The sequence below is a fragment of the Aspergillus campestris genome (assembly GCF_002847485.1).
Source record: "Aspergillus campestris IBT 28561 chromosome Unknown P168scaffold_1, whole genome shotgun sequence".
NCBI classification, from domain to species: Eukaryota; Fungi; Ascomycota; class Eurotiomycetes; order Eurotiales; family Aspergillaceae; genus Aspergillus; species Aspergillus campestris.
In genome coordinates, this window is record NW_020194336.1 from 2614397 (window position 1) to 2628731 (window position 14335).

Sequence of the window (14335 nt, forward strand, 5' to 3'; positions counted from 1 at the left end):
TCCGACCCGCGGCCGACGAACTTCGTAAAGCGACAAACTTCTAACCCGACAATCGAGGACCACCCCGCCCGGCAACCACTTCAAGATGGTGAGTGTTTCTCGAGATATTACCTTTCCTATTCGATGCGAGGAGGTCGGAATGCGAGGACCTGGAATTTTCGTGAGATTGGGACACGGCGAGGAGATGACCTTGGGTGTTTTGTGTCGACCGGACCGTCTCGATCTACGACCTCCCCATCATTGCGTCAAATTCGATACTGGGATTTGGAGGAGGAGATTTTGAACGATGGAAGAGGAGGGAAAGACGAAAGAATGGGAAAAGGCGAGAGACTTGGAAGAATTTCATGCTGATACGGGTGCTTTTTCCTTCAGGTCCGCTACGCTGCTCAGGAGATTTCGCCCGCTAAGAGCGCCCGCGCCCGGGGCTCTTACCTGCGTGTCAGCTTCAAGAACACCCGCGAGACCGCCCAGGCCATCAACGGCATGAAGCTGCAGCGCGCCCTTGCCTTCCTCGACAACGTCTCCAACAAGCTCGAGGCTGTCCCCTTCCGCCGGTTTGCTGGCAGCACCGGTCGCTGTGCCCAGGGTGAGTGATTTTGATATGAAATGGAGGATCTCTCCCCAGTGGACTAGAACATGTTTGCGGGTTGAGAGATCGGAGATGGGGTTGCAGATCTCAGAAGGATGAAATCCAGGGGCTTGGAAAACACCAGGCTGACCATTCCCAGGCAAGCAGTTCGGTGTTAGCAAGGCCCGCTGGCCCGAGAAGTCCGCCAAGTTCCTCGTCGACCTCCTGAAGAACGCCGAGGCCAACGCCGACACCAAGGGTCTCGACACCGGCAACCTGGTCGTCAAGCGCATCCAGGTCAACCAGGCCCCCAAGGGCCGCAGACGCACCTACCGTGCCCACGGTCGTGTATGTGCCAATCCTTTCCTGTGATGACCGAGAGGGACGAAGATTGAAGAAAGAAACTAATTGTGTAGATCAACCCCTACATGACCAACCCTTGCCACATCGAGCTCATCCTCACCGAGGCCGAGGAGGTCGTCAAGAAGGGCCCCGTCGTTGCCAAGGACCACCTCAGCTCCCGGCAGCGTGGCGCCAACGTCCGCCAGGCCCTTACCCAGGCATAAGCGGATGTAGGTGGTGTCGAGAGACGGAAAGGAGGGAACGGTAGTCGGAAAATGAATGGGAACCAGCCGGAGTTTTCAGTTGTACGGAACCAATACCTTGTCACGGAAGGAATACAAAAAAAAATAACTTTTCATCCTTTTTCCAAGTGAATCTTTATTTTTGTTTCTTCTTGGAAAAATTCCCGTCCGGATCCGCCAACTGCTCCATGGTGGTCGGTGCGTCCCCGTGGAATACATGCTCCTAGCCTACTTCTACGGGATGGATGGCTGGATCACGTCCAGTTCATCGACAATCTTATTTCCCACCGGCATCTCCACCAGCCTTTCCGGACCTCGATTCGGGGAGAGAAGGGTGTTTTGTGCTTTCATGTTATGTCATGAATAGAATACGACTTGAATTTTTTTAAAACGTGATCTGTTACTTGTAGTTGTCTATTTTGTTTCGTGATAGTGGATATGTAGAGCTGGAAGCAGTGTACTATGTAACTTGTGACGAGATTGAAATCCCCCCAGGATCAGGATGTGGTCCAAGAACTCCACTCAGTCTATATAACTGTCTGGGGCAACTGGCCAGAATGTACAATGTGCGTACATGTCGACCGGTTCAAGATGGCCACTGATTTGCCACTCATGAGATTTGAGCCTATCCTCTTAATTTTTTTAAACATTCTAACCTCATGATGAAGATTACAGTGGTCAGATCACTGGTCATGACATCTGCTGCCTATATATAGGTACCTAAATACTCGGTACTAGGTCGTCAAGCCATGCCAAGATCGACGGAACACTCCTATAAGCGTTATCCTCGACTGACACCACTAGGCAGCATCCAGCACCCTTTCCCAAACGTTTGGGGCTCGTGGGGTCATCCCAAAATTGATGCCCCCAAGCTTGCGTGTTGCTAAAGCATCGCATCGCCACTGTCGATCGGGGCCGCGACTCCAGGCTACTATACTTAGTGTCTCTGGCCGTCCAACGATCGCCGCCTTTTCCTTCTGGTCTGGCTGGATCCCGCAGGCGCCTAAAATAAGAACCCAACCAACCTATTTGAGCTACATCAATCTCACCTGCATCCGTGCATTTTTTTCGTTCTTATTTGCCTTTCCCCTCTCTGCTCCTGCGGTTTTCGTCCGGTTCAGCTTCTCATCGTGGTCCATTGCTATCATCTCGTTCATCATGAAGCGCATCCTCACTTCCATGAGACGTCCTAGTATGTCGCTTGGTGCCGTGTGATCGTCGCGTGGGGTCGCTAACGTTCAATGCAGGTTTCGCGCGGGAGAGCGCGCCCGCATATCCTGAGGATGCCCCGGAAGCGGTCGTCTTGAGAGAATTGGTTGGTTCCTCTCGTTCTTATATCTGCGAAGTTGAGTGATTAGCATTGACTGACGATGCCGGTGCTGCGATATTAGATGGCATTCTGCCAGTCTGGGAACGGACCCAACATTGCGGTATGTCACATTCTAAGGGTTACCCCATGATCCGCGACTGCATTTCCCCACGTCTACATACTTTAAGGCAGTGCTAATTGTTGTTTTCTTTAGCATGGCACGGAGTTCGTTCATCTCCCGGGAGTCGTCGAGAGCGCCGAGTCGAGCCCCAGTGCCGCCAAGGAGGCGGCGCATCGCATCCGCAAACTGCTGGCCGATCCCGCGTCGTCATCCCCCAATGTCCAGTACAATGCCATCATGCTGATGCGCATCCTCATCGAGAACCCGGGCCATACCTTTTCGCGAAACTTTGACTCCAAGTTCGTTACCACCGTGCGGGACTTGTTGCGACAGGGCAAGGATATGTATGTGAAGCAATTCCTGTCGGAGACACTGGACATGTTGGAGACGCAGCGACCGTGGGATGAGGATCTGGGGTTGCTGTTGGGTATGTGGAGGAAGGAAAAGGCCAATCCCAAGTGGCGCAATGTAAGGACACTCCTACCGCCCGTTGACCATGCATGCTCGGTTGGACCTCGCTCACCATGCTTCAAACGTATAGAACGCACCCAATGCACCACCTCCCATGCCGCCGAGAGACCCGAACGTCCCTGTCATCCACCGCAGTTCGCCAGGACTCCCGCCGCCCGAGGAACTTGCCTCCCGGATCGCCGAGGCGAAGACGTCAGCCAGCCTTCTCACCCAGTTCGTGCAGTCGACGCCCCCGGTGGAGTTCCTGGACAACGAACTCATTAAGGAGTTCTCCGGCCGTTGCCGGAATGCGTCGCGCGCCGTGCAGGATTACATTCACGGTTCCAACCCGCCTCCCGACGAGGATACCCTGGCGACCCTGATTGAGACGAATGATGAGTTGTCGGTGGCCCTCTCCCAATACCAGCGAGCTATGTTGCAGGCACGCAGGGCGCTAGGAAAGTCCGGGAGCCAGTCTCCGGCCTCATCCAACGATGCCAGCGGTGCCTCGGGTGCCCCTCGACCGGTCCCCGCACCGCCTACTCCGCCTCGCGAAGTACACAACATCCCTGCCCTTCAGCCGGTGCCGGCTTCGCAGGGACCAGCGACATACGAACCACCTTCGCACAGCCCGCCGGCTTCGTATAGACCGGCTTCGCCGGGGCCAACTGCCCACGAATCGGATTCGCCTGTGTCGCCGCATGGTCAAACTTCGTACGGTGTGGTCTCAGCGCCGGTGGGCACAGGTGCCACGGGCGCTGGCCCGAATCGGTACGAATATCGGTCGGAGGAATTCCAAGTGCAAAACCCATTCGCCGATAGCTACGCTACTAATGCAGGTCCGCCAGGTGCTGCAGGGAACCAATCAGCGGATGGGACAGCGCCTGAACCTGGGTTGTGGAACAGCGCGCATCCACCGACGCAACGCACTACATGAGCTGCAGGATGATGTACATGTCAGCAGCAACGGTCTTCTTTTTCTTTCCCCCCTTTACTGCTGTATTCTTCCTTGTTCACCGTATGTCTCCGTGTGATGATCGATGTTCTTTTACGAGTTCTGTAATTAGCTTTGCGTTTTGTCTCTTGGTTCAAATGATACCTCCTTGCGGATCCGCGTTAACTACTTGAGCAATACCCTGGTTTTCAATTAACTTTGTCCTCCTTGATACACTCATATCCGACCCCGGCAATCTAGCTCCTCTCTAGTCTTCCGGCATTTCACATCACCGACAACCGAATTGTTCAATTATCCGATGTGATAAGGGGCTGATTGTACGCCTGCGAAGGGAGTTTGGACTTGACAGCAAGAGTACCATTCCTATTCGGAGACGGACCACAGATAGAAACTGCAATTAGGGCCAAATATGACCCACAGCATTGGCAAGCGTGGTTTCAGTCTGTCCGACACTTAATGAAGCTGAAACGGCGACGGTGCCAAGCATCTCACCGGAGCCTAAGCTCACATCCTGTTTCACCCTAAAGCATCGTGAAACTACCCGGCGCTTCCTCTTCGCATGGCAGTAGCAGCATCTGCTGGGCCGAAGGTGTCATGCCGATGGAGTGCCTACGGCGTCGCTCCAGCCTCTCTTGAAACATGATAGAACGGCCGAGCCTCTCCGATCGTCGTCCCGAGGGGAACGAACCCCGGTTAATTAAAACACCCTAGGCAGTATGATGGGTCGTTTGACAGTATATAGAGGGAGATGCAGACCTCGATATCTCGTTTCCTCAGCAGCAGGCTTGATCAACTTTTCTCTCTCTTTTGCACATTCATTTCACATCCGGTCTGTGACCGATTCCTGTATTTCAATTCCATTCATTTACCTCGTGGTATACTGGTATACCTCGTCCTTTCTCTACCATATTTTCCCTCTCGCATCTTTTTCCTCAACCATCCAAAATGAAGCACACCATCTCCCTTCTCGCCCTTATCGGGCTGGCCCACGGCCACGGCTTCGTCACGAGCCCCAAGCCCCGGATGCCTGGCACTGCCATGCAGGCCGCCTGCGGCCAGCAGGTCGTGACCAACCAGAAGTCCGACAACTACGGCAACGTGCAGGGCGAGCTTCAGGTCACCAGCGGACAGGACGACTTCAGCGCCGAGGATTGCAACATCTTCCTCTGCAAGGGCTACAAGTTTGAGGACAACAAGGACAACGTCTACTCGTACAGCGCGGGACAGAAGATCGACTTCAAGGTCGATATCCGCGCGCCCCACACTGGAGTGGCCAACGTCTCCGTCGTCGACACAGCCTCCAACTCCGTCATCGGCGAGGCCCTCAAGTCGTGGGAGAAGTACGCTTCCACGGAGACCGGCGTGGCCGACAGCGACGAGGAGTTCAGCGTCACCCTCCCCGATAACCTGAGCCAGTGCTCCGAGGCGGGCGCCTGCGTGCTGCAGTGGTACTGGTTCGCCGAGTCGATCGACCAGACCTACGAGTCGTGTGTTGACTTCACGGTCGACGGAGCGGGTTCTGGCACCGGCCCCTCCGACCCCAGCCCGACCACCAGCAGCGTTCCCACGACGACTGCTGCCCCAACTCAATCCGCGCCGCCGCCGCCTCCCATCCCAACCACACTCTCTACCATCAGCAAGCCCGCGCCTACTGGACTCCCGCAGATTAACCCCGGTATGCCCGCGGATGCAACTGCCGAGGAGAAGTTGGAGTGGGTCGGCGGTGTGCTCAAGTCGCTGCTCGGATACTTCCGGTAAATCTCCGGTAAAAGTTTATGATGGGGGGTTTGGTTCGATCTAGCTTCTAGTGGAATAGAAGAATGCTTTTCCTGCTGCCTAGAGTGGAATCCGGTGTAGATCTTGTGTAGCGTAGAATGATCAGATAAGGGATTGGTCATCGTGCCAAGCATAGTCACCGCCTCCGGCGGGCTTGGCATTCTGCAATGTGATCTTATCTTCCGCTCCTCTTTTCCCTCTCTCCATCTGACCTATCCTCCCTTCCATTGAGAAAACCCCCTTGCATCATCTGTTTCATCGAGAGGTCTCCTCTCCCCCATTTTCATCATGGAAGACAGTCACTTTCGTCACAGTGCCTCGCACCATCCTTCTCCCTTCAACCGGCCCACGCAGCTGGCAATGCTCTCCTATGATGAAGCCGCCTCGACGGCCCTCGAGCCGCAGACGACGCAGCACCGGTCCAGCAGCACCACCGACGAAGAAAGCCAGCCCCCGCCGCGATACACCCGCGAGAATGACCCCTTTCAGCTCGCCTCGAAGCTCAAGAGCCCCGAGGAGATCCGCCAGATGCAGCCGCAGAGCCACCACGCCGCGGCCAACACGTCCCGCAAGCGCGACCGTCGATGCACCACCCGGAACCCAAAGACTGTGCTCGCGGACGCCATCACCTCCAAACAACTGCAGGGATTCTACGAGGCGCAGAACGAGAACATCAAGCTGATGCTGAAGCCGGTGGAAGAGCACGTCCGGGCCGCCCGCGAGGTCAACGCCAACAACCAGCTGAAGTACAAGATCGCCGTCTACGGCTCCTTCGCCGCCAACATCGTGCTGTCGGTGCTGCAGCTGTATGCGGCGATCGCGTCGGGGTCGTTGTCGCTGTTCACGACGATGGCGGACGCCGTCTTCGACCCCATGTCCAACCTCACGCTGCTGCTGTGCAACAAGGCCGTCAACCGCGTGGACCCGCGCAAGTTCCCCGCCGGCAAGGCGCGCATCGAGACGGCGGGCAACATCTGCTTCTGCTTCCTGATGACGGCCGTCTCGTTCATCCTGATTGCCTTCTCGGCGCGCCAGCTGTCCGTCGGCTCCGAAAACGAGACGGGAGGGTTTCACCTTCCGTCCGTGATCGCCGTCGCGGTGGCCTTCTGCACCAAGTTCGTGCTGTTCGCTTACTGCTTCGCGCTGCGACACCAGGTGTCGCAGATCCGCATCCTGTGGGAGGACCACCGCAACGATCTGCTCATCAATGGGTTTGGTATCTTGACGTCCGTGGGCGGGAGCAAGCTGCGTTGGTGGATCGATCCGATGGGCGCGATCATCCTGTCGGTGCTGATCAGCGTGCTGTGGCTGCATACGGCGTACCATGAGTTCCAGCTGCTGATTGGCGTGACGGCCGATACGAAGATGCAGCAGCTGATCACCTATATCTGTATGTCTCCATCTTTCCATCTTGCTGTCATGGAAATACTAACAATCCAGCGATGACCCACTCCCCCCTCATCACCGCCATCGACACCGTCCGGGCGTACACGTCCGGCCCGCGCCTTCTCGTAGAGGTGGACATCGTCATGGACGCCAACGACAGCCTGCGTGGGACGCACGACGTGGCGGAGGAGCTGCAGATCAAGCTCGAGTCGCTTCCGGATGTGGAGCGGGCCTACGTGCATGTGGACTACGAGACGACGCACAAGCCGGAGCATTTTCTCAAGAAGGAGCTTTAGAACCACTCTGCGTGTGGACTTACGATTATTATACGAGTACAAATAGACTTAATCAAATCTTTACTCCCCTCAATCAACATGGCCAGCCAAGGTTGGAATCCAGGGCAGAATCAGGGTCTGGACAAGTGACAGGCAGGCTAAACCGCAAACGGCGATCGGCCCGATCGGGACTCCCTCCGATTTGCGGAGTCAGAGATTTTGCAGCCACGTGCCGGGATTATCTGCAGGATCGTTCTTGGCTGTCTATCTATATCGATAAGTCTGGTTTTCGATCTTTTGAAGTCTTGGACTGCTCGAAGAGGCTTGCCGGGGAGACTGAACTCTAGTAAGAGGTCTGGGAAGAGGAAAAAGAAAAATCATAGGAGGGGAGAAAAACTTCAACCCCACAATGCAAACCCCAGACGAGAAACCCTACCCCGACGAGAAGGCCGTGGGCCTTGCCCAGCGGGACCAAGATGGGGACGATGACTTTCCAGCAAAGGCTCTGGAGCCGTTTGGTAATGAAGACTCGGCGGAGGTGAAGTACCGGACTATGAAGTGGTGGTGAGTTTCATTCTTCGTGGATTCTTCCCCGGATTCTACCTACCTTTTTTTTATGCATACGCTTATCATTGACCAATCAGGCACTGTGGCATGCGTGAGTCTCTCATCGTTTTTTCTATTTAAGGCTTGATTCATTGGATGCAGTCATGATCGCGGAGAATGTCTCCATCGGCATCCTCTCGCTCCCGTCCGCCGTAGCAACCCTTGGAATGGGACCGTATGTATCCCCAGACGCAGTATCCCAATCAATCACTAACCACTCACAGAGCGGCCGTCATGATCGTGTTCATTTCCGCCCTGTCATGGTACACGGGGTACGTCATCGGACAGTTCAAGCTGCGACACCCAGAGATCCACAGCATGGGCGACGCCGGCGAACTCCTCATGGGCCGGTTCGGCCGCGAGCTGCTGGGCCTCGGCCAGCTGCTGCTCCTGATCTTCCTCATGGCGAGCAACATCTTGATGTTCAGCATCTTGATGAACGTGCTTACTGACCACGGGACCTGCTCGCTGGTATTTGGTGTCGTCGGGCTGGTGATTTGCTTCCTCGGCGCTTTGCCGCGCACTATGGACAAAGTGTACTGGATGTCTTGCGCCTGTAAGCCTCCCCTCTTACATCCATCGTATTCTTGGCTAATCGCCAGCAGCATTCGCCAGCATCTTCGTAGCGACCATCATAACCATGGTCGCCATGGGCGTGGAAAGCAAAGGGCCCATCCGCCTCGAATCCACCACCGATGTGAGCTTCCGGGATGGGTTCCTCGCAGTCACCAACATCATCTTCGCATACCGTACGTTCTCCCAAATGTGAGCGAGTGAGAAGAACTCAACTAACAAGACAGTCGCCCACGTCGCCTACTTCGGCTTCATGTCCGAAACCGAAGACCCGCGGACCTTCCCCAAGTCGCTGGCCATGCTCCAGATCGTCGACACGGTGCTGTATCTCATCTCCGCGCTGATCATCTACCGCTTTGCTGGGCCGGACGTCGAGTCCCCGGCTATTCTGTCCTTGCACCCGTTGATGGGGAAGATTGCGTGGGGAATAGCCATTCCTACTGTGAGTTTTTTTTTCCTTATTCATCTACTAATCTACTATCTGAAGATTATACTAATATAAGTACAGGCCACCCTCTCCGGCGTCGTCCTCGGCCACGTCGCCTGCAAATACATCTACGTGCGGATCTTCCGCGGCTCGGACATGATGCACCAGCGCAGCTTCCTATCGATCGGATCGTGGGTAGCCATCTGCTTGGTCGTGTGGGTGCTTTCGTGGGTCGTCGCCGAGTCGATTCCCGTGTTCAATAATCTGCTCAGTTTGATTGTATGTCCCTTCCACTTTTCCACCTACGAAAACGTTTAGAGTAGTGGCTAATTGAGCAACAGAGTGCACTTTTCGGAAGTTGGTTCAGTTGTACGCCCCCTTTTCCCTATGTTAAATGAAAACAAAGGTATCTGGTTACTAATGATGATGATATAGTTGGCCTCCCGGCTATATTCTGGCTGCATATGAATCGCGGCCGGTACTTCCAGACGACAGCCAAGGCTTGTTTGACGGTTGTCAATGTGTTGATTTTGGGGATTGCGTGTGCTATAGTACGTCTTATTCTTCCTATCCTTCTCCCTTTCCTTCTTCCTATCCTTCTTCCTATCCGTCTTCCTTTCCGTCTTCCTACCCTTCTTTCTATCTTTCTTCCTTCCTACTATCTATCTGCTAGCTAGTACTCTACTAGTACCCTGCTAACACATAACAGTGCGGTCTGGGACTATACGTATCCGGCGTTGCTATCCACGAAGACTCGTCGAATAGCAGCTGGTCGTGCGCCAATAACGTGTGAGTCATCAGATCTCAGAAAGACGCCAGTATTATGCGGTATATTGTATAAGATAGTATAGGGGGGGGAAAGGAGGATATCATTGATGGTATATAGATTGTAGATAGATAGTATTTAGGTTATTGCTCATACATACTGTAATAGTATATACACCCATCACCTTGTCTGTAGTCCTATACGGACCTAGTAAACAATTAGCAATAGTACTACCAACAGGTACCGTGCCCCATTCAACCCAAACAACACCACCAACATCCAAAGAAACAAACGAAGGAAAAGGGAGAGCAAAACCAACCTCACCAAACCCAGCCATCCAAAGGGTATAAGAATAATCAAGCATCCCCATTAGGCAACAAATCCCCAATAAGCGGCAACCCATTCAGAAAGCGCTTCTCGGCATTATTCTCGATCTCCCGCTTGTGCGCGACCTCAACGCCCACCAGGCCAGTCACTGCGTTGAGGCCCTCCTTGATGGTGCCTTTCAGGTCGAGCGGGTCGACGGGGTCGTTGCGTTTGGATGATTCTGCGGGGGTGGGGGCCGCTGCGGTGAGGAGGGCGAGGGTTGATGTGAGGAGGAGGGGGAGGGGGAGGTGCATTTTGTTTATTTATTTACTGTATAGTGTGACGGTATAGATGAAGTGGTGTGTGTTGATGATTGATAAATTGAGGTGGTTGAGAGGATGCTGTGTATGTGTGACACTGTAGATAGTAGATAGATGATGGATAGAAAGAAGGTGAACAACTTAAAAAGAACAAGAAAAAGAAGACTACTTATACTTCAAAACCCCCATTTCAATCCAATTCAGTTCCACTCAAGGGGATAGAAACAGAAAAAGAAAAAGGACAACGCAATTCCACCCCCGGGTCATCTCATCGCTGATCGACCTCGCTTGTAGTATCCCACTATCATGTCACGAACATGATTGACTCTACATACTACGAACTACTACTACTAAATACCAACTAACTCATTAACTAAATGATCAACACGAACTACCTAGTATGTATCTACCAACTACCAACCTACCGGATGAACCGTACTTTCGTCTACCAACTATACGTGGAACGAATCAAGCAATGAAGAAGGGAAATAGGGCAAGTAGTGCAATAACAAGCACAAAAGGCTCTATCCCCGTCCAATTGCATCGCTTAAGACACCGACCAGCCTGGTGGGAATTGCTACACTGACGTGCTGGTAAATCAGTGGGAAGCAGAACTATACCCCCAACTAGTGGCGTAGATCTATACGGAAAGGGAAAGGAAGCGCCGTCTCGCAATGGACGTGCAGAATGGCGAGCACGGTTGTCTCTGACGCTCTGTGCTGTTTGGCGGTGGTGTCATTTGCCGTGGGTATGGTTCTACCCCACTTGATTAGGGAAATGATTAAGGGATAGAAAGACGATGGAGGAAAGAGTTAAGACGAAAGAAGAGGAATAAAATTGCAAGAAAGAAAGAAACCATCTATATTAACGTGGTATCCACAAGAAAAAACAAGAAGAAAAGAAAGAAAAAAAAAAGCGATCTCAACAACAACCACCCACTACATCAGAGGTCACGACTGCTTGAACAAGGCAATCGTCGAGCAGAAATTACTCGTATTGTCCTTCTCCGGCACCAGCGACTTCCCATCCGAGGAGGTAATCATGTTGACGCTGGCCTTGGTGCTCAGCCCATAAATATGCACATCCGAGCAGTCCACCTCCACGATATTCTCCTGGCACGTCTCGCTATTCAGACACGACTGCCCGTAGTTCTCGAAGAAGCTGTACAGGCCCGCGCCGTACACGTACACATCCGACGAGTTAATCACGCGCAGTCCCCACGCCTTGCGGCAGGCTGCCGTCGTGCAGCTCGCGAAGTCAGGGTCGTTCCACTTCTTCTGCGGGGTGAAGGGGGTGAGCGCGTCCGGGTTGGCCTGGTAGTAGGGCGTCTCGGACTGGATCAGGCCCATGAAGACGTTCTTCGCGTTGGCGATCTGGTAGTTGTAGAGCTGGTTGTGCTCCGACGCGGTACCGTACAGCCAGACGGGCCCCTGGCTTTCGATGAGCACGCCGCGCCCGTTGTAGATGTTGATCTGGTTATGGTCGGGCAGGTCCAGCTCGTGGTCCGCCGTCCAGTACCAGGCGTTCTCAATGTAGGCCGTGCCCTTCTCGGTAAGGCGGAATAGCATGAAGGCGCCGACGCACGCCGGGTCCGGCTTGGTTGTCTGCTTCGGCGTCTTGGAGCACGTGTCGCTCTGCAGCTCTGTGCCGGCGGATCCGCCCACGCGGAAGTGCGTGTCCCACATGGCGGCAGAGCCCTGCTTCGCCTCTGCCACGTTCCACTCCATGAGGATGGCGCCTGGTGCAGGGCCCTTGGTCTGCAGGGCGAGGTCGCTGATCTCGACTGAGCCGACGTCGCCGACCTGGCCGACTTGCAGCATGGGGATCGGGTTCTTCTCGTCGCCGAAATTCTCGCCGTGGGCCATGAGCAGGGGCCAGATCTCGCCGGTAATCTTGATGTTCTTGGGCACGCGGACCGTGTCGGTGATGACGTAGGCGCCATGGTCGAAGTATACGATCTGGTCGGGCTTCGCGCTGTCAAGAACCTTCTGGATAGCGGCCGTGTCGTCCGACCGGCCGTCACCCTTGGCGCCACCGGATTTGACGCTGAGGAAGGAGGAAGCGGCGTACTCGTCGTACAGCGGCTTGGAGCGCTCGAAGACCTTGCCGCCCGTCAGCAAGGACTTGGGCTTGGTCTGCGCCGGGAGGATCGTCTGGAGTCGGGTCTTGGTGACGGTCTTGCTGGAACAGGTCTTGGACCCATGCGGCGGCTTAGCCGGCGCGTTCACCACCGAGGTCGACGGAGCGCCTTCCATGGGAGGCTGGGCGGTAGATTGGGCCGGTGGCTTGCCGGTGTGGGGAGGGGGGGCCTCAGCCGTAGGCTTGACGGCAGTGGGATGCTCAACGGGGGCAGAAGGCTCAACGGGAGAAAGCTCCGCGGGGGTCTCGTGAGTAGGCTTCGGCGCAGGGGGGTGGAACCCAGGAACATTCGGCGCCTTGGTGTCGGTGGGAGGCTCGGCCGTTGCCTTGCCTGTGCCGTCCGACGGATGCGGGGCAAAGCCCGGCGCGGAGAGAGTGCCGACTGTAGGGTAGATGACCGACATGCCGGGGACGGGGATATTGTTGTCCGCGGTTCCCTGGCGACTCTCGGCGGTTGATGATGGCTCCGCGTTCGACGACGGGGCCGTGGTCAGAGTTGGCGCATGGTGCTCGGCCGAGCAGGCCATGATGGTCTCGGTCACGGTCTCGACCACCACCTCCACTTCTTGGTCGGTGTTTTCGGCCTGCAGCTCGCGCTTGTGCGCGCCGGATGGGAGGTAGCTGTTGCCCTGGACCCAGTGGGACACGACCTGGCCGCCCTCGAGGACGGCCTTGCCGTCGGCGCCGGCGACGGCGACCTTGGAGCCGCCGAAGTCCACGTTATCCAGGATCAGCACGCCGCCGCCGACGGGGATGCTGTCCTTGGTGAAGGCTGTGACCACACCGGTGGGGGTGTTGGTGAGCTTGCTGTCCAGGATCAGGACGGAGCCCACGGTCTGGTTCTGCGGCGAGTTTGACATATTCAGGCCGGTATGGCAGTTGTTGATGGACAGGGACTTGAAGGTCCAGGCCCAGTTCCAGTTCATGAAGATGGCAGTGTTGCAGTCGTTGAAGACCAGGTTGCGGGTGGTGAACTGCTGGTTCCCCAGGAACATGCCGTAGTTACCGCCGTTGAAGGTCAGATCGGACATGAAGCCGCCCGATCCATTGTCCATGAAGATACCCTGCTGCTTGTTGGCGTCACCGCCACCCTTGACCATTTCGAAGCGGATGTTCTGCAAGCTAGTGGCCTGGCCGACCTGCCAGTGGATACCAGCACCAGATCCCTGGGGCATGTCGGTCAGATCGACGACGAAGTTGCGGACAGCACGGAAGAAGTTGTTCTGGTTGGTGTACCAGTTGGACCCGTCATCCTCGTAGGGGTCAGCATCGATGACCGCCATTCCGGCGAAGTTCTTGGTGGCCTTGATGACGGGCAAGCTGGTCGCATCGCCCACCATCTGGGTATAGTAGTACTGGACGACGGGCTTGGAAACCCGGTAGGTCCCCGCGGGGAAGTACACCAGCGCCGGCGTGACAGTCGCCGAGTCGCATCCTTTTCCGCAGCGGTTCCCGGACGAGATGGCCTTGTTGATGGCCGCCGTATCATCGGTCACACCGTCACCTATTCTTGTTAGCCGATCCCCCTCAAACCCCACTCGAGGGTAGTGTTTTCCCTACCTTTCGCCCCAAAGTCCTTCACGTTTCGGTAAACCTGATAGTCGGTACCGTTGCCAAACGCCACAGCACCCTGGCGTTTGATATTTCCCACCCAGTAGTCGGACGCCGCGCGAGCGACATCCAACTTGGGCTCCACCTGCAGGTCCTGAGGTGTCGGCACAGCATTGACGAGACCCAAGAGCACGAGGCACTGCACCAATAGCAGCATGGTTTT

General features: G+C 55.3%; 7 protein-coding genes across 7 annotated transcripts; 5 read left to right on the plus strand and 2 right to left on the minus strand.

Annotated features, from left to right (window-relative positions):
* The first annotated feature begins 5 nt into the window (after positions 1-5).
* On the plus strand, positions 6-1404 carry rpl17 (60S ribosomal protein uL22). The gene is made up of 5 exons (XM_024836408.1): positions 6-88; positions 373-586; positions 729-916; positions 985-1215; positions 1282-1404. Exons 1-4 carry the CDS (start codon positions 86-88, stop codon positions 1132-1134), a joined length of 555 nt encoding a protein of 184 aa, XP_024697199.1. The 5' UTR covers positions 6-85; the 3' UTR covers positions 1135-1215; positions 1282-1404.
* Positions 1405-2310: 906 nt separating this feature from the next.
* On the plus strand, positions 2311-3969 carry P168DRAFT_314678 (VHS and GAT domain-containing protein; the record flags this gene model as incomplete). Its single annotated transcript, XM_024839813.1, has 5 exons — positions 2311-2344; positions 2400-2467; positions 2544-2582; positions 2676-3050; positions 3124-3969. 5 exons carry the CDS (start codon positions 2311-2313, stop codon positions 3967-3969), a joined length of 1362 nt encoding a protein of 453 aa, XP_024697200.1.
* A 963-nt stretch (positions 3970-4932) lies between these two features.
* On the plus strand, positions 4933-5745 carry P168DRAFT_314679 (lytic polysaccharide monooxygenase; the record flags this gene model as incomplete). Its single annotated transcript, XM_024839814.1, has 1 exon — positions 4933-5745. The coding sequence occupies one exon, from the start codon at positions 4933-4935 to the stop codon at positions 5743-5745; it is 813 nt and encodes a 270-aa protein (XP_024697201.1).
* A 306-nt stretch (positions 5746-6051) lies between these two features.
* On the plus strand, positions 6052-7445 carry P168DRAFT_294573 (cation diffusion facilitator family transporter; the record flags this gene model as incomplete). The annotated part of the gene is made up of 2 exons (XM_024837964.1): positions 6052-7153; positions 7204-7445. 2 exons carry the CDS (start codon positions 6052-6054, stop codon positions 7443-7445), a joined length of 1344 nt encoding a protein of 447 aa, XP_024697202.1.
* Positions 7446-7833: 388 nt separating this feature from the next.
* P168DRAFT_278178 (putative amino acid transporter) lies at positions 7834-9823 on the plus strand (the record flags this gene model as incomplete). Its single annotated transcript, XM_024835664.1, has 10 exons — positions 7834-7988; positions 8069-8082; positions 8133-8205; positions 8255-8586; positions 8636-8779; positions 8831-9045; positions 9112-9309; positions 9372-9399; positions 9466-9581; positions 9740-9823. 10 exons carry the CDS (start codon positions 7834-7836, stop codon positions 9821-9823), a joined length of 1359 nt encoding a protein of 452 aa, XP_024697203.1.
* A 170-nt stretch (positions 9824-9993) lies between these two features.
* On the minus strand, positions 9994-10416 carry P168DRAFT_314682 (uncharacterized protein; the record flags this gene model as incomplete). The annotated part of the gene is made up of 2 exons (XM_024839815.1): positions 9994-10003; positions 10175-10416. 2 exons carry the CDS (start codon positions 10414-10416, stop codon positions 9994-9996), a joined length of 252 nt encoding a protein of 83 aa, XP_024697204.1.
* An 854-nt stretch (positions 10417-11270) lies between these two features.
* exgO (exo-beta-1,3-glucanase Exg0) lies at positions 11271-14329 on the minus strand (the record flags this gene model as incomplete). The annotated part of the gene is made up of 2 exons (XM_024840722.1): positions 11271-14065; positions 14122-14329. 2 exons carry the CDS (start codon positions 14327-14329, stop codon positions 11373-11375), a joined length of 2901 nt encoding a protein of 966 aa, XP_024697205.1. The 3' UTR covers positions 11271-11372.
* Positions 14330-14335: the final 6 nt, after the last annotated feature.

Excerpts from the sequence above, each read along its gene's own strand:
- rpl17 (XM_024836408.1), top strand. Across the intron at positions 587-728 it reads CACCGGTCGCTGTGCCCAGG|GCAAGCAGTTCGGTGTTAGC; the intron begins GTGAGTGATTTT and ends GACCATTCCCAG. Across the intron at positions 917-984 it reads CCTACCGTGCCCACGGTCGT|ATCAACCCCTACATGACCAA; the intron begins GTATGTGCCAAT and ends CTAATTGTGTAG.